The 26045-nt window shown below is 39.1% G+C and overlaps 1 protein-coding gene and 1 pseudogene across 1 annotated transcript; both read right to left on the bottom strand.

Annotated features, from left to right (window-relative positions):
• Positions 1-6715: 6715 nt before the first annotated feature.
• LOC131219050 (thioredoxin domain-containing protein 9 homolog) lies at positions 6716-24695 on the bottom strand. The gene is made up of 4 exons (XM_058214012.1): positions 24629-24695; positions 24245-24520; positions 7566-7724; positions 6716-7224 (listed from the first exon to the last, which is right to left on the bottom strand). The coding sequence occupies exons 1-4, from the start codon at positions 24650-24652 to the stop codon at positions 7048-7050; spliced, it is 636 nt and encodes a 211-aa protein (XP_058069995.1). The 5' UTR covers positions 24653-24695; the 3' UTR covers positions 6716-7047.
• LOC131218345 (cytochrome c oxidase subunit 3-like) lies at positions 19697-23534 on the bottom strand (annotated as a pseudogene).
• Positions 24696-26045: the final 1350 nt, after the last annotated feature.

The raw sequence follows: 26045 nt of genomic DNA, 5'->3' as shown, positions 1-26045 counted from the left end.
ACTCAAAAGAGGCTTCAAAGCAAGATGATTCATCCCATATAGCCAACATGTCTTTCTTTTTAGATTTGTCCCTCTTTGGACATTTGTTTGCTAGATGCCCGTATTCATAGCAGTTGAAACATTGGTTGTCTTTAATAGATTTCCAAGTTTTAGATCTAGTCCTTTTCTTTTCAGAAGGTTTTTAAAAATTTACCCTCTTTTGGATTTTGAAAATTTTATAAAACTTCTTGGCTAATAATGCCATATCATCTTCAGAATTTTCACAATCAGAATTACTAGCTTTATCATGAGAAATATTTTTAGAAGACTTAAGGGCGATGGACTTACCTTTAAGAGCCTAAAAGTTTAACTTGTTGGTTTATAAAGAACCAACTAACTCTTCAACCCTCGTATTATCCGTATCACGAAGTTCCTGGATTGCGGTCACCTTAGAATTGAACCTATCAGGCAATGACCGCAATATCTTTGCACAGACTTTGCTTTCTGGGATGTTATCACCAAGACCCCACATGGAGTTGACTATGTCATTTAACTTAGTGTAGAAGTCCATGAAAGTTTCACTTTCTTCTATACGTATCTCCTCAAACCGAGTGGTGAGGATTTGAAGTTTAGATTTCTTGAAAATAGTTGTACCCTCGTGTGTCATTTCTAAAATGTCACAGGTTTTCTTTACAGTATCACAAGATATAATTCTTTTGAATTCATCTGGTGATAGTGAGCAAGTAATTGCATTTAAAGCCTTTGCATTGGCACTACTCTCATTTTTCTGAAGAGTGGTCCAAGAAAAATATGGTGTAACCTTTATATTTTTGGATCCATCAGTGTCAATCACTTCGGTGGTAGGAGGGGTCCATCTAGTCACTGTGGCTTGCCACACGCTCTCATCTATGGACCTTAAAAAGATCCTCATTCTGGCTTTCCAATAAGTATAATTGGAGCCATCAAAAGGTGGAGACCTAGTGATTGAGAAGCTATCAAAATTTGACATCTTATAAGCTCAGGAAATAAATTGAAATAAAAAAGAGCTATTAGGCTCTAATACCACTTGAAAAGGCCAAGCTAAATGTCCTAGAAGGGGAGGGGGGTGAATAGGACTATGTCAAATTTAAAAATAAATGCGAAATAAAAAGAAAGATGGCACAATCAAAAAGGAAAGAAGCACAAGTAAATAACAACCTCAAATGTACTAGTCGGGGGGGGGGGGGCGGAATAGGACTATGTCAAATTAAAAAATAAATGCGGAAATGAAAGAAAGATAGCACAATCAAAAAGGAAAGAAACACAAGTAAATAACAACCTCAAATGTACTAGTCATGAGAGGTTGATACAAACTTAGTTCTAAGAACAACCTAACACCAAAAACCAAAGGCTTATGGCAGGACAACCTTATTAGAACGTTTGTAAATATTAAAAATCCAAACCAATAAAGAAGCAAAGGAAATACCAAAGGAAATAAACTAAGTTATTACAACATTCCCACAAGTGCATAAAATAAATTACACCATTCACCACAAATGCTTAATGTAAATTACAACATTCACACACATAAGCACATTCAATCATCCACCACAACTCCAGGAATTATAGTTGTTCGCTTGTGTGTACACCAACTGTTAGAAAACAGTAATACAACTACTCCACTCCTAATATCCACTCCCGCGGGATATTAGCATTTCACTATGAAAAAGGTTTTCCAAGGTTCACCATAAAACCTTCACAATTGTGTCTTTAGTTGGGCTTACACAATTACAAAAACCCTACACTATGAGATTTTCTGGATTACCTCAGACAAAATCAAAATGAGATTTTTCCTAGCACAACCTCAAAAACCAAAAAGGATGTATAAAATGTAAATGTACTTATCTAGAATTTCTCCTTTTGAAGAAGCCCAATAGAACCAATCCAATGTAGACGAAGATGTTCAATTTCCAGTCTCACAGATGAAAAGGTTCTAATTCTAAATGATTTTTAAATTAAATCAACCTGGGCTAGCTTGATTTGATTTTGATCTCAAGAAAGGAGAAAACACAAATCCATTCTTAAAGTAAGATTGGAATAAAGATCACAAAATCAAATTACAAAAGCTAATTAAAGAGAATCTAAAATGAGCACAATATAACTTAATAAATTCACAAACTTATCTCTCAGAGTGGTGTCTTAATTTAGCTTAGAGTGAATTAATAAACTCTAAAATTCGTGTTGTGCTCCATTTATAGGTTAAAATACTGTTCACTTGACTGGTCTAAGGGTCGGTTCGACTGGTCCAAGGACCAACAAAATTTTAAAATTTCTGGCGCGATAAGATAAGGTCATTACTCGACTGGTCGAGTGGCCTGCTCGACTGGTCAAGCAATGCACTCGACTAGTCGAGTGGGACCAAAAAAGCTTGCTGGACTTTGAGTCGAGCCTGCACGACCGGTCGAGCACTGTTCGCTCGACCGATCGAGCAATCTCCAGGACTGGTCGAGAGTCCAACAGAAATTTTTGAAAATTCACAACAAACCTTGGACTGGTCGAGAAAACTCTTAGACTGGTCGAGCCAGTACTTGAACTAGTCGAACAAGGACTAAGACTAGTCAAGAAAATGACTTATAAACTTATGAAATGACCCACATACAATATGCAATGAATATGACACAACCTATGGTCAATCTAGGGTCATCCATACCTTGTTTGTAAGTTGGAACAATTGACACATCATTTGCTTCAGAATCTTGATTACTTGTGATACGTGAAGCTTGAGTTCGATCTCTTGAACTTGATGCTTGAGTTACGCTTGAGTTCTTGAGTCTTTAGCATACAATATTTGAACTTTAAACTTGAACTTGAGTTCTTGAACCTTAGTTCTTGAATTTGAGCTTGAAACCATGAACTTCAACAATCTTCACTTTATCTTAAAAATGCAGGCAAGTTCGACGAAGATGCAGATAACTTTGCAATGTACAAACCTGATCAATTCAACTTAAAGCATGATACAAATTCTAAATGGTTTGGCATAACAAAATTCAGCCACTCTTCGAATGCTAGATTTACACTAGCACTTACAGTGTGCCCGACCATCTTCCTATTAAAGGCCTGGACCTGAACTCATGATAACTTTGTAATGTATTGAATCCCCCTTTGCATATCAACCATCCCGGTTGACATAATCCCAAGAGTTTTGACCTATCTAGATTTAGTGGAACAAGCACCGGAGTAGGGAGTGGATTTCCTTGTTCTGACACCTATTGCAACTTATGAGTAGAGGGTTCGTTAGTTACGGTAGTAGCTATTGAAGTATCACGATCACCTCTTCAGCTCATGATTTCAAGAAATTGGTACACCGACAAGTATATTGGAGTTGCACTAGGCATGCCAAAAATGTTGACACTTCAATTTTACACAACCAATGCACAATAAATATTTATGACAGCTTAGTAGTTGTTAGTCCCAAAGGCGTGCCAAAAATGTTAACACTTCATTGTGTTTTCTATCACATGTAGTATGTGCAAGCGTGCCAAAATCAATATAATAGCTCAATCCAAACTAATCAATTTCCAACCAAGCTCCGAAATAAGCAGATACGTCTAATATGAACGTATATGACCAAATTCTGAAAAGATCGATCGCTTATTCAACCACATGCAGAATTTGATAATGATCAAGCGATAATCGGAGGGTGGGGTTCTTTCTCTGAAGATGGGTTACTTTATGCCTTCCCCAAGAAAAGACTTTCATAATATTAGTGCAATCAAACAAGGAAAAACTCAAAATTGATCACTAGGAGCAACTACAAGAATGCATCTCTTGAAATAACTACGTGATATATGATCAAGATGAAATCCAGTGCATGAGTGTAGATTTGGATTACAACAAAGAATTATAGCTAAGAATTACTGCTACTAGATTATTGTTGCTCCTGAGATAAGCTGAGATAAAAGATAAATTGATATATTTGATTTGATTGGTTGTTGTGTTGGATTGGTTTTTATATTGGATTCCTCTCTATTAATTGGTTATTGTGTTGGATTGGTTTTTGTGCATTATTGCAATGGTTACGACAGTCGCCAAAAAGTCTTTCTTCCATTATTGCAATGGTTACGACAGTCGCCAAAAAGTCTTTCTAGATCATTCTCTCATCTAAATCTTTCTTTGGTTACATTTCTTTTCACGATGGTTCCTCTTCTGTCTGGTAAGACTTTGTTCTTCTCGGTCTCGCCTTTATACTCAAACAGCTTGACAACATTGCTCTCTTCACTTACAACTCGACCACAACATTCTGTCGACCATCTCCTGACATATATACAACACCAACACATTTTTTATTAGAAACCAGACAAGCTATTGTATATACAATGCCAACACATTTTTTGCCTACGCTAAATTAGAATTATTCCTTAAGAGAGAAAATGGCAGGTATTTGCAATTAAAAGAGGTGGTCTCAAGTTCAACTGATTGGACCATAGGGCACTATCGCAAATAGCTTGTAACCTAGTAAGTGCATGTGATGTCCACATGTCCTCATAGTTTGGACCCACCTTGAGAATCACTTATGGGCATTTGGCATCTCTACAAATAAGAGTTTATTAGCTTATTTCTATAAATTAAAAAAAAAAAAAAAAAAAACTTTCAGATTATTTGGTAAAAGTTTAATCAGGTTGCTTATTATTTAGAAAGCAGTAAATAAGTTTTGATTTTATAAGTTGGGGAGGAGTTACTTTTTGGAATGGAGCTTATTTGGCTTAAGCTATATATTTTGGACTAATTTTTGGACAAGTTTGTTCTTAAAATTTTCAAGTTATTCACATCTTACCCTATTCTATTCTCTTTACAACCTCTTCAAGGTAGGCTCATATGATGAACGACTCATATTGTATGAGCCCCACATGACGAATGGTCCACATCAAAGGTAGGCCCACATAATGCACAACCACATTAAAGGTGAGCCCCACATGATGTATGGCCTACATCAAAGTGTGACCCCATATGATGGACGATCCACATCAAGCAAGCCCTACCTGATGAATGGTCCACATCAAAGGTGGGACCCACATGACGGATGGTAGACATTGAATATGGGACCACATGATGGAAGGTTGATATTAAAGGTGGGCCCACATGATGAATGACCCATATGAAGGTTGGGCCCACATGATGGACAATCCAAAGCGAAGGTGAGACTTACATGATGGATGGTGGACATCGAAGGTGGGTCCCATATGATGGACTATCCACATAAAGTGGGCCCCACATGATAGATGGTCCACAACAAAGGTGGGACCCACATAATGGATGGTGGACATCAAAGGTGGGCCCCTCATGATGACGACTCATATTGAATGTGGGCTCCCACATCAAAGTGGGCCCATGTAATGAGCGGTTCACATTAAAGGCGGGCCTCACATGATTGATAACCATCATCAAAGTGTGGCCCAATATGACGGAACATGCACATTAAGTGGGTGCCATTTGATGGGCAGTCCACATCAAAGGTGGGACCCACATGATAATGATGGTTATTAAAGGTGAGCCCCATGACGGTCGGTTGACATCAAAATTGGGCCAACATGATTAATAGTCCGCATCAAAGTGATGGCCATCCATCATGTGAAGCCCACTCTATCCATTATGTGGGGCCCCACAATGAATGGTCCATATCAAGGTGGCTCTACATAATGGACAAAGTGGGCTTCACATGATGGATGGCCCACATCAAAGTTTAGCCTCTCATAATGGACAATCCACATCTAAGGTCTGGCATGATGGATGACCCATATCTAGAGTGGGTCACATCTTAGATGATCCACATAGAAGGTACACCTCACATGATGAATTATGGATATAAAAAATGGGCCCCACATGATGGACAATTCATTTCAAAGGTAGAGCCCACACAATGGACACATCAAATGTGGACTCCACGTTATGGGCGATGGGTAGTGGTCATTGAGGGCACCCATATAAAGAACAATTAGCATTGATGGTGGGCCACAAATGATGGATGACCTACATCAAGGTAGGCCCCTAATGATGAATAGTCCACATCCAAGATGGTCCTTGTATGATTGACGGCCCACTTTGAAGGTTTGGCTCACACAATGGATGGTCGACATCAAAGGTGAGCTCCATATGATGGTTGATCCACATCTAATTTACGGCATAATGGAGGGTCTTAAAATATGAAGCTTGTGGTCATCAATTCTTTTGTCATTTGGAGCATGGTTCATCTACTGTGAGATTAGCAAAACAACCATTTGGATTCTTATGATAGAGTTGTTGTAATTTAACATCAAGCACCCAAGGTTTTACCTAAAGTGCTTATTTCAAATAAGAGCTTTTTTTTTTTTCTTCTTGAAAATGTAATTTTACCAAACGAGCCTATTAAAAATAAGAGTTAAAACTAAAAAAAAGAGCTTACTTGAATAGCTTTTATTGAAAAAGTTCTTATTGAATTAGAATAGATATGCCAAACAAGCCCTCAGTGAAAAAATCAGCCCTATCCATTCATCAGGTGGGCTACACCATAGAAAATAATGTCTAGCCCCTGATATATAGAAAAATACAAGTATGGTTGACTAGATCAGTGGATATGATTGAATTTTGCACAAGTTAATCCTCATGTTAGGGCCAGCCTTTTGGACAGGTTCCATGTCGCACACAGATGAAAGGTTGGAAGTTATCGACCACGTAGACTAATTTACAGTACAACCAGTTGGATTTGAGACCTTCTCCAACATAAAAGAACAATGGAGTATTTCCAATAAAATGGGACTCCACAAATTCATTGCAAAATTACAATAACACAGGAAATTTTCACATACACAACAAAGAAATGCAGGATGTGTAGTGATTACTGATGGGACCCCACTAAATGGATGAGAAATCTTGATTAAGCACACTCAAGCAAACCCTTAACCCAGATGATACCGTTGCCATCCATCAGCTGCAGAATCTGCAGTGGCTCAAACAATGGGGCCAGAAGGATGATAGAAATCCCAATAAGCATCTGCGACCTCTACGCACTGAAAAATGATGGAACAACCTCCAACATAAGATTTGACTCACTAGTTACTCTGAATCCGAAGAGTTTGCTGTCTCACTTTGGCGAACACTTCTCTTTGTCGGAGCTTTGGATTGATTCATCGATGATTCTCCCTCGAAAATGATTACTTGGGACTTTGCCAGCCTCTCCTCCAGCTCTCCTGTTGCGAACTCATCCGTTCCGCCAAGCTCGTCAAATCCCACCTTGTGATGTTTATCCAGAATTGGAATTACTAACTGACAGTTGCATAGAAAACTAATGCTGCATTTGAATACGCCATTTGAATTGAAGTTGCCATTATCAGATCAACAAAGAAGGAATGACCAAAAAGCAAATACCTTCCTCAGTATTCATATGAGTTACTTCGAAGCTAGGATTTAAAGCATTGAGAGATTCATCATCTCAAGAATACTAGAAACGTTGTCAACCATTTGATCATTTCCTCTTTGATTAAACTGAATGATTGCAATTCAATTCAATCATGTATCAAATGAACCATTTTTTAAGTTTCAAATGATAGCATCGCACCCTCTCTATCTCATACCACATAATCCTCAACTTTAGCATGCTTTACAAGGGCAAGAGTCGGCAGTACAACAATCTTAAGCTTCTCAGTCAGGAAGGGACTTTTCTCAGCATGGATTTTGATGAAACGTGTCTCAATATGCTGCTTTGCCAGAATACTCAAGTGCTTGTCCATCACCTGCCAAAAGCATTCAAGCTAATGCAATCAATGAACGTTATGCTAATCAAAACAAGAAAAGAACGTTACCAACAAAAGAAAGACTTAGACTTCTCTTTCAAACCCAAATTGCATCATGAAAAAATAAGTTCTGAAATAAAAGACAACATTTCTTCCTTTTACATCTTTATTATACAAGATAAGCACAAAAAGAAACTGTAATAAACTTCTAACCTTAACCATTGACTTAAACAAACCTGTTAACTTCTATCCTAACCACTAATTCTTTAGAAAGACCTAAAATAACACTACTAGGCCAAAAATAACTATTTTTCACACTAGTTTTGCGGCTCAATGTCGAGCCCCAAAAGGATCGAAGCTTGCAAACTCATAGGCAGAAACATTGTGCATCTTGATGGGATCTTCAAAACAAGATAGAGATCATCCTTCCAAAATGGGAATATAGGAGCTTTGACTTTATACTTTTCGAAGAAGACTTCCTCATGACCCTAGAGGAATTGAACAAGTACAACCACTTTTCCTGCATCCAGTTCTCGTAGCCTCTTGATTTTTAACATCTCCGCTATTCACGAGTTAATACTTGATTTCTTAATTTTGAAGGCCTAGTACTTGGACTGCATCAACAGAGGTTTTGTTTTTTACACATTCCAGATGTGATATTGAGGGTTTGTGACAACTGATAGGTCTTTTTAAAACTTCAGATAGTGTGCTAATCATGCATTATTTCACTAAAACAATGGAACATTGGAACTGGAAATGCTTCAAGATAAAATGATAGAATTGTAATAGAGTTGCTGCAAGATATAAGGTGAACCAATAGAATTTCCAAAGAGAGATTTATTGTAACCAGTTATTGAACCATGCAAACTGATTCTTAGTCCAAAAAACAACCCATTTTAATTGGGTGAATTGTTGGAGTATACATTTCTGGTAAAGAAAATTGTCAGGGACTCCCAGAACCATATCATCCCAGAGGTAGATTAATAGAAAGTACTATGAAGAAATTCACCAGAGGAAAGAAGTTCCACACGGCCATGAAATTGGTTTCTTAGTCACTGATGATTTTTAAGTTAGCAGAAACCAAACATCTGTTCTATAGTAGTTGCTATGTGCGCCTCGTGCTAAGGTACGCAGATACTACGCTCAATGTATCGTGCCAGCACTACATGACAGCAGTACCAAATACCAATAAAAGATACTTGTAGGATACTTGCAGATACTTTTTAACTGGCCTATTGCATCATGGTTATTATTTTTGAAATCACAACAATTTGCTTACATCATTGTCATATTATAAAAGGTCTTTTACTGTAAAAACGATATATACAATAATCACTCCATTGAATTTAGCACACTAAAAAGACATTACCTTGTTTAATAAAACTGTGGATAAATAGAAGGGTCATAATAGACACACGCACAGAATTATATATATATATATATATATATATATATATATATATATATATAGATAGATAGATAGATAGATAGATAGATAGAGAGAGAGAGAGAGAGAGAGAGAGAGAGAGAGAGAGAGAGTCATGCTCACCTGCACACCTTCTTACATGAGCACCTGTGCGCACCTTTGCACATGTGTCATGGGCACAAAATTCGAATGGTCTATGTGATGCAGCACCTCATGAAACCCACGGGGCCCAACTTTCTGCCTGATCCAAAACTCTGGTGGGCCATAGCAAAGAGAGAGGCGAATCAAGGGAGGTAATTGTTTCCTTTTGCCATGGCCCACCAGAGTTTTGGATCAGGCTGAAAGTTGGGTCTTGGAGGTTTCATGGGGTGCCGCATAACATGGACAGTTCAGATTTTGCACTCACATCATGTATCAAAAGGTGCTCACGAGTTCTCATGAGAACTGGTGCGTAGCTGAGCATATATATATATATATATATATATATGGAGAGAGAGAGAGAGAGAGAGAGAGAGAGAGAGAGAGTTGTAAATGAGCCGAGCTGAACCGAGTTTGACCCAAGTTTGGTTTGGCTTGTTTATGTGACAACCCCTGTTCGAGGTTTACATGAACCAATCTTCGAGCCTATCCCTATTGTTTGAGCTTGGTTTGGTCCATATTATACGAGCTTGAGCTTGGTTTGGTTTGGTCCAGATTATACGAGCTTGAGCTTGGTTTGGTTTGGTCCAAATATACAAGCCGAGCCGAGCCAAGTTCGAACAGGGGTCAGCTCATTTTTTAAAAATAAACAATATACATAATATGAACCTTTTTAAATACAAAGATAACACCACAAAATGAGCTGGAAAATGGATGGGCAGCATGGATATGCATCACATGCATTGAGGTGGGCCCCGCCACAGGAAAATAGTATTGATCCAAAACTTTTGTCCCCCAACAAGTTTGAATCCTGTGTTTTGGTCTACCGGAGGTTTGGATCTTCCTTATTTTTTGTCTCATACTGTAAAATAAGCTAGAAATTTTGATGGATGGCTGGATAAAACACGTATATCATGGTGGGGCCCATAGAGCTTTGACACCAGCTACATGGCGGGTGTTGAGGTCACCAGCCAATTCGAATCATGCTTTAGTGTACTGAGTAAACTTTGTGGGCCCACCCATCATATATATGTATTATCCACGCCGTCCATACGTTTTTGCATATCATTTTAGGACATGATCTAAAATTGAATGATATCCAAGGCTCAAGTGGACCAAACCACAAGAAATATTGTACATTCATGTATATGTATAATGTTTTATCTGTATATGTATTATACACGTCGTACATCCTTTTTTACATATCATTTTAGGACATGATCCCAAAATTGAATCATATCCAAAGCTCAAGTGGATCACACCACAGGAAAAAATGTGCATACAATCTACGAGCTGAATCAAACTGAGCTGAATCAAGCCGAGCTTCGAGCGGAGCCGGTACTGCCCTGGTTTGAGCTTGGTTTGTTTTTGCTAAACGAGCTTGACTCAAAGGCTTGGTTTGGTTTGAACTTCTATGCAAACCAATCCAAGCCAAGCTTTTTTAACCAATCCAAGCTTTCAAGTTGTGTGTGTGTGTGTGTGCGCGCGAAACCTGATATGGTTGTGAGATTATACAATAGCTCTTTATGATTTGGTCAAAACAGAACACAACCACTGGAATGGACGTCTTATATGAAATCTACTTCCAAATAAGAGGTGGTACTGGATGCAAGAGAGGTGCAAAAGAGATTACTGCAATCCTTGTCATCAGTTCGAAGTACGCATCTCCATGTATCTATAGCAGACACTTGCAATTTATGCAAAATGGTCCAACCATAGCGACATTACTGATTAGCCTTTCAGAGTCCTAACTCTTAAACCCAAAGCTTCTCATTTGTTGAAATGGTGGGAAATCGTACAATTTGAATTGCATCACTTGTAGCCCCAAATTGCAAAAAATGCAAATGCACAAGTGTCATGCGAATCGTACGACTATCGTATTGAATGAGACAAATCGTATTATTATTGCAGACTGCCTAAAATGGCCCAAAATTACTACCAAAAAAAAACATGTTTTCCTTTCAAAAAAATAAATGGCTCTGCCCTCTTAAAAAATAAATAAAAAAATAACTGATTTGTGTCTTTTTGGAGTAAGAAGAATGAATTCAGGGAACTCCATCTCTCCCCACTAGATGATGATGAGAAAGTGGAAGTCGTCCACTGGGAAAGACAAAAATACAGACTAATGGCACCAAAATATCCTTGTCATCCCACTCCAAAATCGGCGGATGCTACAGGATAGGATGAATACGAAAAGAGCTCACTTTGAATAGAGTTCATCTTGATGGCATCTTGAGAACAAATACAGAACATCTTTTGCTATACCTTTGGGGCCGCAGTACGAATGGTGTGTAATGCCTTTTACATAGAAGAATGCAACCATCAGAATTTCAAAAGATCATGGACCGGATAATTAAGCTGTTTGATACATCAAGGTCCTTGCTGAAAATTAACACATCATCAATGTGGGCAATAAAAAAGTATAGCACAGCATTGAACCCTAAGAAGATTAACTTTTCCAAACAAAGGTTCAGGTTATGGGTCAGATTATTGAATAAGATTGAGGTTCAGGACCATTATGTAGAACTCATGGACAAATTTTCCAATCAAATTCCAAACAAGGCACAGCTGCAGAGGTTCATAGGGTGTTTGAATTACTTATTTAATTACTATAAGGACCTGACAATGAATAAAAGGATCCCAGCGAACTCCTAACGAAAAAGAGTTTAATCAAATGGAAAGAAGTCTATGCTAAGGCTGTACAAAGGATAAAATGGCATGTTGGAAATTACCAATCTTATTCATTGCTGAGATGTATTTCCAAAGCATGGGCTGGGGAGTCTTGATGTTCATGATCAGAAGGAAGAAATTGTTATGTTTGCATATGGAACAATACACAAAGTCAATAACTCAGCAGTTAGAAAAGACATGCTCACGGCTTTGAAGGCAATTTCCAAGTTTTTCATCCTGAACCAGCATTTTGTTCTTTGACCCAACTGTATGTAACTGAAGGGAATCCTTGAGAAAGATGTGATTTGACAACTAAATACATTTTTGCACGTTGACAAGCTCTATTTTCAATGTTTGACTTCAAACACAAGCTAGGGTGTGAAAATTCAATCCCTAACTTCCTCATGAGAGAATAGCACCATGGTATAAAACCCACGATCATGATGCTAACGTGACAAGAGATAGAGATAGAGATCACTGGTGGCATATCCCCTGCAAAAATAACATGCTTGATTGTGTCTTGAAACATGTCTCAAAGGAAGTTTTCATTTAGGGGCAACCCTAGGATGTTGGAGATTCCCTCATTGGGTCTACATACTATTCCGGTGACAGGTATCCATTGTCATGGGGAGCCCAACGAATTCACCTTGCAACCATAACAGCTTGGATCAAACATATGTATGATAATACACTTAGTGTGTTTTGTTTGAAGTCCTAATGTTTTAGGCCTGACAAACTGATGGGGACATCACGCGCACTCACGCCGCCCCCGCTACGCACGTACACCAGAAGGAGGGCCCCACCGTCGATCTAGATCAATGACGACATCCAGGGAGGGCCTCCTAATTAGAAGATGGAGTTTTGGTTCAAGAGACGGGCCCGATAGCCAAGAAAAACCCATCATGGAATCTCATGATCGTGGCCTACTAGTCGGATTGATTTCATATTTTAGGTTTTGCTTATTTATGTTATTTAGAACATCGTGAACACTTTAGATTTCTTTGATTGGTTTTTATTTTAGTTTACTTCATCGCCAAGTAATAGGTTGCGCACATGGCGCGAGTTTTGGGGTATAGGGTTTTCCCTATAAATAGGCATCCCTTGTAGTTCTTTTGATTCATTGAAGATTAATAAAAATTATGCATTTTCCTACTCTCTGAGTTGTGAAGCCTAATTAGGTGCGAAGCCCTCCCTTCATCGAAGGGTTAACTACCGTGGTACGAAGCCACATCTATTCCGATTCGCTCCCATCCATCGCCATCTCTACTACCCATGTTCTACCATTCCTTTTCATTTCACCCCATCATTTACACTTCGAATTAATCATCTATTGCAGCAATTCTCCTCTTCACAGCAGAATTTCAGAATATGGCCCTACAACAGGGCTGAAACTTCGGCGGAGCACCATGCACAAATCGTACATCGGATCGAGCTGAGATTTGGAGGTTTTGGAGTCCATCCCTGGCCGACCAGGGCCAAGGTGGCATTTTTCTAAATTGTGGGCCCCACACACGTGCGGCCAGGATCACACGCACGTGCGTCTAGGCCATTGTTGTTGTCCACGTGTGAGGTACTTCTCTGGTTCGTCTCTCTCCTCTCTTTCACTCTACTTTCACCCAAAATTCCTAAACCTAACCCTAAATTACTCAAATCTCTAATTTTATGCCCCTTTTCTTACCCTAAGGTTCCTCGAATTGGAATTTCTGAATCCCTAGGATTAGGGACTGATTACTATGCATGTGTGGATGATTATTTCTTATCTTTGAGTATCGTTTGGTTCATAATTTTTATTGATCCATCCCTACCATGTGTAGGCCTGAACCCGCATAGATTCCTCTTAATTGAATGTTTGGACTTTCATATGGGATATGAAATTTATGTAACTGTTTCTGAACTAACGTGATCTTAAGCCTGAAATCTCGCATATCATATTTAATTTTCATGTCCTGCATCAAATTTGGTATCAGAGCCTAGGGTTCTTATAGGGGAATTCATTACATGTGTAGGGTTTGGTTGTTTATGTCCATTACGCATCAATTCTCACCATATATGGTTGTTTATAGGTCCATAAACCCTGACATAAGCTGCTGAAATTTTCTTTTATCCCCCTATTTGAATTATTTTAGAACTTAGTTTTCTATTTCTAGGTTCAGAAACTTTCCTTTTCTGTTTTTTTAGAAACTTTCTTAATCTGTTTTTAAAAACTAATTTCCTTTCCTTTTTCGTTTTTATAAACTAGTTTACTTTCCTTTTTCTTTTTTAGAAACTAGTTTACTTTCCTTCTTCTTTTTTAGAAACTAACTTTTTATTTTTAGAAACTTTCTTTTTTCTTTTCTTTAGAAACTAGGTTGTTTTTTTTAGAAACTTTTTTAATTTGTTTTTTTTAGAAGCTTTCCTAATTTGTTTCTTTAGAAACTTTCCTAATTTGTTTTTAGAAACTTTTCTTTTTCGTTTTTAGAAACTAGGTTGCTTTTCTTTAGAAACTTTCCTAATTTGTTTTTTTTTTTTTAGAAACTTTCCTAACTTGTTTTAAAAACTTTCCTTTTTCGTTTTTAGAAACTAGGTTGTTTCTTAAAATAAAAAAATAAAAAAATAAAAAATAAAAAATAAAAAATCTTATATTTTGACAATTACATTGCTGAATTTTGGTTGGTACCCTATACTAAACATGGAACAATTGCAAGAGTCACTAAACAAGCTGTCCCAGAAGTTGAAGTTTCTGATTAAGCGCTTGGAAATGGACCAATGCTTTGAACATCTTGATGTACGCATTACCCGACTAAAGACCATCACCAAGATGAACCCCACCAATGGGGTAGATGTCCAATCTCAGGCAAGTGGCCTGGAGGATAGACCAATGAATGGAGTTGGTCAAGGAATCAATTATGAGTGTGCACCCGTGCACCCACCCCATGAGAGACATCAAGACCACTATTTTGAAGGGTACAACATTTGCGGCCTTGTGGCTGGAAAGAGTGCACCAGAGGCTAATGTAGAGTTACCCACTGAGGCCATTCCAGTAATGGATGAGTTACGTGATGTCTTTCCTAATGATCTACCGGATGAGTCTTCCCCTTGGAGGGATATAGAGCACATTAGAACATGGGATACCGTAATACCTACAGCCAAGTTTACGTTGAATAGTTTTGTCGATAGGTCCACAGGTCTAAGTCCTCGTGAAGTCGTTACTGGTTATAAACCTATGAAACCTATTGATCTTGTCCCTATGTCACTGTCCCATAGGCTGTCAGAGTCTGCAGAGTCTTTTGCACATCACATTCATTCATGGCATCAAGAAATTAGGTAGAAGATCATGACTAGTAATGAACATTACACATTTTCTGCAAACCAGAATAAACGTTTCAAAGGATTCAATATTGGGGACTCCGTGATGGTCCGCATCAGCCCCGAGCGATACCCTCCAAGGGCCGTTCGTAAGTTACATGTGCGTAGCGCTGGACCCTTCAAATTATAAAACGAAACGGTCTCAATGTGTATGAGGTAGATCTTCCACCTTCCATGGGAATTAGTTTCACATCCGACGTGGAGGATTTAGTTACTTTTCAGGGGACCACTGATACTTTGTCCAGCCCTTCGCCCACCCATCCTGATTCCCCATATTTATCCCTTGAACTATGGCCCCTTCCCGACCCAGTTTTCCACCCTCTACCTCCCATACCTACTCTTCCTGACCTTTCTTCCCAGCCTCTACCTCTCATACCTACGCTTCCCGACCCATTTTTCCAACCTCTACGTCCCACACCTACCAATCCCGACCCATTTTATCAGCCCCTACCTCCCATACCTACCATTCACAACCCATTTTCCCAGCCTCTACGTCTCATACCTACCCGTCCCGACCCATTTTCCCGGCCTCTACCTCCCATAAGTACCCGTCCCGACCCATCTTCCCAGACTCTACCTCCCATTCCTATCCTTCCCGACTCATTTTCTCAGCCTCTACCTCCCATACCTAACCTTCACACACCCAAAAAGAAAATAGAGGATATCCTGGACCATCAGATAGTTTTAACGTCGGACGGCGGGTTTCAGAAGTACGTGGTTAAATAGAAGTCACGCCCAGCTTCAGACAGCACGTGGCTCACTGAGGAGGAGCTTCAGAAACTTGATCCTGACATCTTGGAGCGGTTAAGGAGTTTCATTTCGCCATTGGCGAAATCTTTGCAGCCGAGGAGAATTGATGGGGACATCACACCCCCCCCCCCTAAGCACGTACGCTAAAAGGAGAGCCCCACCGTCGATCTGGATCAATGACAACGTCCAGGGAGGGCCTCCTAGTTAAAAGATGGAGTTTTGGTTCAAGAGAGTGGGCCCGATAGCCAAGAAAAGCCCATCATGGGATCTCTTGATCATGGCCCACTAGTCGGATTGATTTCATATTTTAAGTTTTGCTTATTTAAATTATTTAGAACATCGTGAACGCTTTAGATTTCTTTGATTAGTTTTTATTTTAGTTTACTTCATTGCCAAGTAATAGGTTGCGCACATGGCGTGAGTTTTGGGGTATAGGGTTTTCCCTATAAATAGGCACCCCTTGTAGTTCTTTTGATTCATTGAATATTAATAAAAATTCTGCGTTTTCCTACTCTCTGAGTTGTAAAGCCTAATTGGGTGCGAAGCCCTCCCTTCATCGAAGGGTTAACTACCGTGGTGCGAAGCCACATCTATCCCGATTCGCCCACATCCATTGTCATCTCTACTACCCATCTTCTATCATCCCTTCTTCTCATCTCACCCCATCATCTACACTTCGAATTAATCATCTATTGCAGTAATTCTCCTTTCTACATCAGAATTTCAGAATCTAGCCCTACAAGAGGGCTGAAACTTCAGCGGAGCACCATGCACAAACCGTACATTGGATCGAGCTGAGATTTGGAGGCTTTGGAGTCCATCCCTAGCCGACCAGGGCCAAGGTGGCCTTTATCTGAATAGTGGGCCCCACACACGTGCGGTCGGAATCATACGCACGTGCGTCTGGGCCATTGTTGTTGTCCACACGTGCGATACTTCTCTGGTTCGTCTCTCTCCTCTATTTCACTCCACCTTCACCCAAAATCCCTAAACCTAACCCTAAATTACTCAAATCTCCAATTTTATACCCATTTTCTTACCTTAGGGTTCCTCGAATTTAAATTTCTGAATCCCTTGGATTAGGGACTGATTACTATGCATGGGTGGATGATTATTTCTTATCTTTGAGTATCGTTTGGTTCATAATTTTTATTGATCAAGCCCAACCATGTGTAGGCCTGGACCCGCATAGATTCCCCTTAATTGAATGTTTGGACTTTCATGTGGGATATGGAATTTGTGTAATTGTTTCTGAACTAACGTGATCTTAAGCCTGAAATCTCGCATATCATATTTAATTTTCATGTCCTACATCACAAACTCCGATGAAGCCTACATTGAAGAAATTCGGGGCACTTCACTGCTTGTATCTCAATTACAAGCAAGCCATGTTCAAGGTCTTCTATCTCCGAAACAAAAGTAAGAGGCATAAATGATACATGGTGCTTGGATGAAGATTCAAACTCGATTCTAGGCCAAAATGGTTTAATCAATACTTGTAGGAAAGTTTCAATTTATTGATCAAGTTAATAACTGAGGCAAAATTACTAGAGATGGTTGGAGCTACCTGGGAAAAAGTATTCGATGACCTAGCGGGAAACTTCCAGTTTGAGGACCCACCGATCCAATACCTCATAAGGGTGAGCTACGCATGAATCATCCAATGGGAATACATTATGGCAAATACGAAACCTATAACAGTAATCTGTAAATGGAAGATTAGGTGATACAAACAAAAGGGAACAATCTCTCAAGATGGTAAGGGGAAATGTTGTTCAGGAGATCACTATTTAGACGAGGTTGAGTTCCATGTGTGATTTGCTCAGAACAACAGTGTAATTAAAAGGAGAATATGCATAGTTATGAAAGCCACACATTTACTGACTAGGACCCATATGATGAGGATAACAATTGTAACTGATAACTATGATGACAGGCCAAGATTCACATGCACAAGCTAAGGAAACGGGAGAGATGATCCTGTATCACAAGAGTATATGTGGAACAAAAATATGAAAGCTACATCACTCAATGAACTGCTCAGACAACGTGACTACAGTCTTTAGAGGGTAGCCAAACATACTCAATAACCACTTCCACAATATGATGTAAGGATCATGATGGAGACATCTCGCGCATACGCGCACACACGCCGCCTCACCTACGCACGTACGCACGGAGTAGGAGGGCCCCATCATCGATCTGTCTCGATGACGACGTCCAGGGAGGGCCTCCTACCTAGAAGACGAAGTTTGGTTCAAAAGATTAGGCCCGATAATCAAGAAAAGCCCATCATGGGATCTCATGATCGTGGCCCACTCGTCGGATTGATTTCATATTTTAGGTTTTGTTTATTGTTATTATTTAGAACATAGTGAACGCTTTAGATTTCTCTGTTTGGTTTTTATTTTAGTTTACTTCATCGCCAAGTAATAGGTTGCGCACATAGTGCGAGTTTTTGGGTATATGATTTTCCCTATAAATAGGCACCCCTTGTAGTTCTTTTGATTTATTGAAGTTAATAAAAAAATTCCTACTTTATTTTTCTGCTCTCTTCATGAGTTGTGGAAGAATTCAAAAGTGGGTGCGAAGCCCTCCCTTTTCGAAGGGCTAATTACCGTGGTGCGAAGCCACATCAATCCCGATTCATCCCCATCCTCCATCATCTTTTTTTCTATCTTCCCCCACCATTCGTACTTCGAATTCGTCCTTTTGTTGCATCTGATTTCTTCATTACAGCAGATTTCCAGATTTCGGCCCGCAGGCAAGCTGAAACTTCGGCGGAGCACCACGCACAAACCATACATCGAATCGAGGTGAGATTTGGGAGTTTTGGAGACTATCCCTAGCCGACCAGGGCCAAGGTGGCCTTTTTCTAAATAGTGGGCCCCACACACGTGTGGTCGGGATCACACGCACGTCCGTCTGGCCATTGTTGCTGTCCACATGCGGGATCGTCTTTTGGTTCAGGTTTTTATCCTCTTTTATCCTCTCATAACCTTTTTTCATGAATCCTAGCCCTAGATTACGTTTTCCCAAGTTATTTGCCAATTTTCCTACCCTAGGGTTCCTCGAATTGGAATTTCTGAATCCCTTGGATTAGGGACTGATTACTATGCATGCGTGGATGATTATTTCTTATCTTTGAGTATTGTTTGGTTCATAATTTTTATTGATCCAGCCCTATCATGTGTAGGCCTGACCCGCATAGATTCCCCTTAATTGAATGTTTGGACTTTCATGTGGGATATGGAATTTGTGTAATTGTTTCTGAACTAACGTGATCTTAAGCCTGAAATCTCGCATATCATATTTAATTTTCATGTCCTGCATCAGATCATCATCCTACTATGCATGATCATCATGAGATATTCGCGAGATCATGAACCACACCATGAGAAATAATACATTTTCCATCAGAACAGCACTCGAGGAAAGATTCTAGGCAGGATCATGGTAAAGAGCCACATCATTTTACCACCTAGGGTCTATGTCATTAGGGTGAAAGTCCAAGAGAATATAGTACACTATGGGATTTTTTTAAAAATAATAATAATAATAATTTGTTAGGGTTTAGTGTTGTTAGACCCGCCCACCTTTCTTATTTATTTTTTCTTTTCTTTTTTCTTTTTTTTGAGAGAGAGAGAGAGAGTGTTTAGCATTTATGAACAGTGAACAGTAAAGGCCTCAAACATAGCCTACTTGTAATCAAGATACCAACAATGAAGCACCCCTACTGTCTTCAACATAGTCACATCGAAGTATTCCAAACCTATTAGTGATTAGGACAAAACATAATTGTGAGTGTGACCACTTCTATTTAATCATACACATGTTTGATCTAAGCCAATTTGGTTGCATGGAAGATGTTTTTGGGCTATCTGCCATGACATTGGAAACCGCTCACTAAAATAATATGTAAAGGACCAAGAAGGGAATGAAATCTTCCTTACAGATGTATTTGAAGACAACTAAGCCTGTTAGTTTTCTAGGGCATACACCACCGGTGCTCTCTATATTGCTCATTGCATTAGCAACCTGATCTTGAGTGTTTCTCCTTGAAGGTATCAAACAATTAATATACATTGGTACATGTACATATGTCAACACTCCCCCTCAAGCAAGTGAATTGAACTTTCACACCTTGGCTTGTGTTTGACTTGAAAGCCGAACATCAAACATAAAACTTGCCAACATGCAAAGATCTTTTAGAGACTAAATTTTGACATCCTTCTCAACGATTCCCTTCAGCAATGTTGTCAAAATCATTATCGTATCACAAATTGTAGTAGGGGTTGAATCGTATCGTAAATTGTAATGTTTTTTACAATTTTCTTAAAAATTTATAATATATATATATATATATATGAAAAATTACCAATAAATCAGAATTTGTTTTTTAGAACTCATCAATCTTCCATTTGCCATCAATGTGCACCAAGTAATAGCATGTCATGATAGTGTTGAAGGATTCTCATTCCTTTAATTTTTTGTCTTTCAAGAAATTTCTCTTAAAAAATTTACATGGGTCCCTTAATAGTTTATGTTCTTGTCACCTTTCTTTAATGTAGAATCACGGTGGAAAAGTGGCCTTTGATATTGTAAACCAACGAAAAAAGATATTTTTATTGCAACCATCCATAAAAACATTATAGGTAAGCCGTTTATCAATTTGGTGTTTCAACCAATTAAGAAGTAAGAAAGAAATCACAAAAAAAAAAAAAAAAAAAAGCTACATGATTTACCGTTGAAGAGAATAAAATAAAATAATTTACCCTATCTAAACAATTCTTAAAGCCCCCACCAATTTAAAAGCATAAAATAAAAGCCAAGTGAAGCATAAAATAGAAGAGAGCACATATAATTTGAATCATAAATCGTAGGTTTCAAAACATGGAATATTAGGATTCATATAAAAGGGATTCAAGGCTGGGATTCATAGGATTTTGACAACACTAGCCTTAAGCAACATACTGTCAGTCCAAAAATCAAAATGTTGATTCGAGATGATGACTTGAAACTTGAGGAATGCCTTGAGGGCTATGAGCACTTATTTCTTGATGGCTAGGAAGCGGCTTTGTACATCATTCCAAACTCAAGATGCGAACACAAAAAAATTTTCCTTTTAATTGCGAACTTGCTTTAGGACTGTTCCCCAAGAAGTGCTTGATACATCTGTTTCTTTTATCGTTGGAAGCATGTCATCGATAATGAATAAGATTAGCCACGCCATTTTATCCTTTGCAAAGCCTTTATGTGAACTTCTCTTCATTTTGCCAAATGCTTTTCTTTAGGCGGTTGCTAAGGATACTTCTGTCCTTTATCAAGTCCTCGTGGTGAGGTAATTCAAACACCCCAAGAACCTTTGCAATTGTGTCTTATCAAGAATTTGATCGGAGAATTTGTCAACGAATTTTTAAAAAATGGTCTTGGACCTTAATCTTGCCATTATTAATAGTTTGCCCCAAGAATTCAAAAGTTTTAGGTTCAATGTTGGGACATACCTTTTCAATTACTTTTTCTTTTTTTAATCCTCCAGATTCTCAAGATGCACATCAAGGTCCTTGTTGAAAATTAACATATCATTGATGTAGGCAATAGCAAATGCATCAATAAGTTTTATGATCTAGTCCCCGATCTTCTAGAATTCTATGTACATTCTGCAATTCGAAAGGCATTACACACCATTCACACTATCCCATAAGTACCACAAACGTTGTTTTGTATCTATCCTTTTAAAAAATTTTAATATGATAAAAGCCCGATTTGAGATCAAACTTACTAAAAATTTGGGCATTTGCGATCCAAGTCAATAGTTGTTATCAATTTAATACAAGATATGGTATCCACAATAGAGCTTCATTAAGGGGTTTGTGGTTAATTAATCTCCGCATCCTTAGCATAGAACCATAGATACTATCCGAAATAGTGGAGGGTGCTGGGTAATATTCCATTCCTTGAAAGTCAGTGGATACTAGAGCCAATGAAACGGTAGCTAGTAAAGCGTAAACTGTTCGTTTTTCCTTCCCTGTGAGTATAGCATGATGAGCCCAAGTTACGATAGGTCTAGATGAAGGGGGAATAGGGGTATTAAGAAAAGGGATTTCTCGAGGATCTAAAACCCCAATCCCTTTTGGGGCCAAATACCTCCGATCTCTACCATAGATGCCAAACAAGAATGAGAAGGAGCCCGAAAAAGAGCAAAAATGAAACATAACATCTAATACGATGAACATAATAGAACCATATCGAGGTCCTAATTGTACGACTTTAGCATGATGACCTTCCAACATGGATACATGTAAAACATCGTGCCACCATACGAACATGGTATGTAGGATAAATATTAGGCCCAAACTGAGAAGTGTTGCATCCCCCTTGAAATGGGTGCATGTACATCACACCTCCTACGGTGGTTGCCAAAGCTTAGAGTGAACCTCCCCCCCTCCCTAGTGAAGGGCTCTTTGGGGTCTAATTTTCTTTTTATCTGATTTGACAAGCAAATAGGAAGGGATGGTGTTTTCATTACATTGACAGAAGTGTGACTAGAAAAAGAAAGACTCATACATGTTTTTCGGTGCTTCAAAGCCGTTGCGCTTTAAAAAGGGCCCCCATTATGAAATAGCCCTAACTAAAGGGGGGCGCTTCACGTTTTGAAGCTGGTTTGGAAAGTCACAATTTAGTCTGGTTTCAGAAAACTTGTTGGTCACAGATTAGTTCGTTCTATGCCGCCGGAGGTTTTTCAAATACACCCTTTTGGTGTGTTTTGAAATCTCAGCAAATTGCTATGATTCCGGTATAATCCAAATGAATTGGCTTTTTTGGCTTCTTTTTAAAGATAGGAGATTTGCACGTGTAACAAAAGTGTTGTTCGGCTACTAATCCACTTTACATGCAGCACGTTGATGATACCCCAAAACAATTCAATTATTAGTTGCAACACTAAAATCACATCAATAGAATGCTAAACCATCCACATGTTGGACATCTAAATTGACGGTTAAAAAAGGTCAGTGAGTTGCTTGTTTGTGATCCTTACATTTGAGGCCCACCCAAGGCTCAGAATTTCCACATTTTTTGCCAAAGAATATATTTCAATGGGCTTATTACAATCATTCTATCAAATATCACATATATATACACTAATTTCGGACATGAAAGCTGATTTAGTTAATCAAATCCAGGTCCTATGAATATAGTGAAGAATTCCAATGCATTCCAAATACAAGCTTCCAAATGGAAGATTTGGATTCTAGGGCATTTCAACAAAACACAGCTGAGGATTCAGAATCACCTTGATTCCAATGTAATTGTAATTTGGATACCAATGCATTCCAAATCCAAGCTCCCAAATGGGCCATAAGAGAACCTCTCCAAACCCCATCTCTAACATCTGCAGCAATACCAAGAGGCTCGGTCTTACCAATTGAGTTCCAATCGAAGCAAAAGCTTAAATTGTCGCAATTGGAGGCTCCTCTCATTTCTCTACAACTTTTTTTCCTGTTTACTTTCTTTTATTTATAAGAAGAGATCAATCCCACTTTATCATCACCCAACTCCCATTGACCCTCACTTCGAGATGCCAGTTTCCAACTCATATAGAAGTATAATCTTTACCAGAAAAAAATTTGATACTCAAACAAAGTGTGAAGGTTGATACTCATTCACTAAAAAAGTGAACATGCGTCAAACAAGTAATTCAAATTAAATTGTCCAAATTGCAAGCCCTTATTTATATGGATCATGGACCAAAAATTATAGCAATTTTGGTCACTGAGCTTGCCCATCATTTTCCATTACAGCTGGAATGAAAAAACAGCCAATGGTCTAAATTCAGCAAACGAGTGCCGAGCAATCTGATTCTGAGACCCATACACAATTTCTGACTGCGCGCATCTCAACTATCAAATCCGTCCAGAGTATTAGGAAAAAAAATTCTCATTTCTATCATCTCTACCTAGCTAGGATCAGGACACAATTTTTGGAACCCTGTCCCAGCAGTGGCGCAGCCCATCTGTCAGTTGGTCTAGATTGACCGGCACATTCATCAACTTTATCAGTCTTAGGACTGACCTTTTTAACCGTCCATTCGAAAGAAACTACCATATACTGATTATAATTCACCGAATTATTCCCAAATTATTATTCTAAAAGATGCAAAGGAAGATGTGACGGAACCCAAGAATCTTACCTTGCATGGCCAATTATCGCGGTAGAAATGACAGACAACGCGGTCGCTGGCCTTAACGGCAGAAAAGAAATCCTTCTCAGAGGGGAGCTCGGAGTAGTCACCGTGGCCCAGGGAGATCCAATGGCTACGCTTCTCGGCCATCTTCTTCATCTGCTGGAGCCTGCGCTCCCTTAACGCCTCCAGATCGTCATCGTCCAGGCGATCCAGGGCCGATATCTCCTCATCAAGCTTGTCCTCCACGGCCTTGGCCACCGTCAGCACCTGCTTCTCCAGAATCTACCATATAGAAGGAAGATATTACTCAAGGAGAGTGAAGAAAATCTGGTAAATATTAGGAAATAGGAGGCAGCGAAGGATGAAAAAAGATGCAGTGTCTCTCTCTACCTCTTGAACTTTTGCATTCTCCATAGAGATGTTTGTCTATTGATTTGGGGGGGGGGTGAGTTTTTCCCAATGAGGGATCAAATTCCTACCCAGGGTTCTTTTGGGATCTTTGTATTTGGAGTAGAGGTGTCAACTGATCGGGTTAGGCCCGGGCCACGCTCTGTCAAGCCCGGCCCGAATATTTTAAAGCCCAAACACCGCCATGCCTGTAATGGGCCAAGAATGTCCGGCCAGTCTCCATTTCTACACACCGCCCGAGCCAGCTCGAGTGATAACGAAATTTTGAAATTTTGAAAAAAAAAAAAAAAGGAGACGCAGCCTTGATCTTTTTATGGGTTCACCGTGGTGTGTATGTAAGATCTGCTCAACTATTAGACGTGTAATCCTATATTAGACCATGGGCCAAAAAATTAGGTTTGGCTGTGATTCAGGTCCTCCACACCAAATGAAACAGCTGTGGAAGAAAAAATCAGGCCCATAGGTGTTTTGGAGGGCAATGCCAAGGGCCTATTTGGGCGGTGGCCTATTTGGGCGGTGCATTAGAAGGGATTAGGTGGGGGATAAGATTAATGTCATGCTTTGTTGATAATACGGTGGTACATTGAATGGATATACTCACCATCATTTGAAATTAATGAGAATAACATACATGTGTTATATCTAACCCATTCATTTGTTTTGTAACCTCATTTTATGTCATGGGCCTAAAAATGAGGTAGATCCAAAACTTATGTGGTCCCAAAAAAGTTTTCAACTGTAAGTATTCAATCCCGGTTGCTTTCTATGGTAGGGTCCACTTGAGCTTTAGATTTACCTATTTTTTGGCCCAAGCTCTAAAATAATCTTGATAAATGGGTGGACAGTGTGTATATAGCCCACACATCATGGTGGGACCTACACAACGTGCTAACATTGAGTAAAATTGGCACATGACCCAATGCAATTCCATTTACTGTAATTCCAAGCTTTTCCATTCTTCCCAGACATGGAGGGAACGGGCATAGGACCATATGAATCCCATCCCACCCAATCCCTTCTAATCCCACCGCCCAAACAGGCGCCAAGGGAAACAGTTTAAAGGATGAGCTTTAACCTATATATTATTTTCAATCACCTGGTTTATGTGAATTACGAATGAGGTTTATATTTAGGCCATGGACCTATCATGGTGTGACAAACCTGATGGACAAAGTGGATTTAAATACCCAAGCACTACCCATTTTACAAAACAACGTCTAAAATAGCCCGTCTCTCTCCCATCCTTACCTTGTAAAATAACTCTTTTTGGGATGCCCACACCCTCCCTCTCCCATCCTTACCCTATAAAATAACTCTTTTTGCGATGCCCACACTTAATTTTTTAGGAGTTACACATTAATATTCACGGGAGATCTGATCCAACCATTAGACATGTACA

This window comes from Magnolia sinica, chromosome 11 (assembly GCF_029962835.1).
Source record: "Magnolia sinica isolate HGM2019 chromosome 11, MsV1, whole genome shotgun sequence".
In the NCBI taxonomy this organism is placed as follows: domain Eukaryota; kingdom Viridiplantae; phylum Streptophyta; class Magnoliopsida; order Magnoliales; family Magnoliaceae; genus Magnolia; species Magnolia sinica.
The sequence above is the reverse complement of the archived record's forward strand: the minus strand, read 5'-3'. Positions and strand labels throughout refer to the sequence as shown.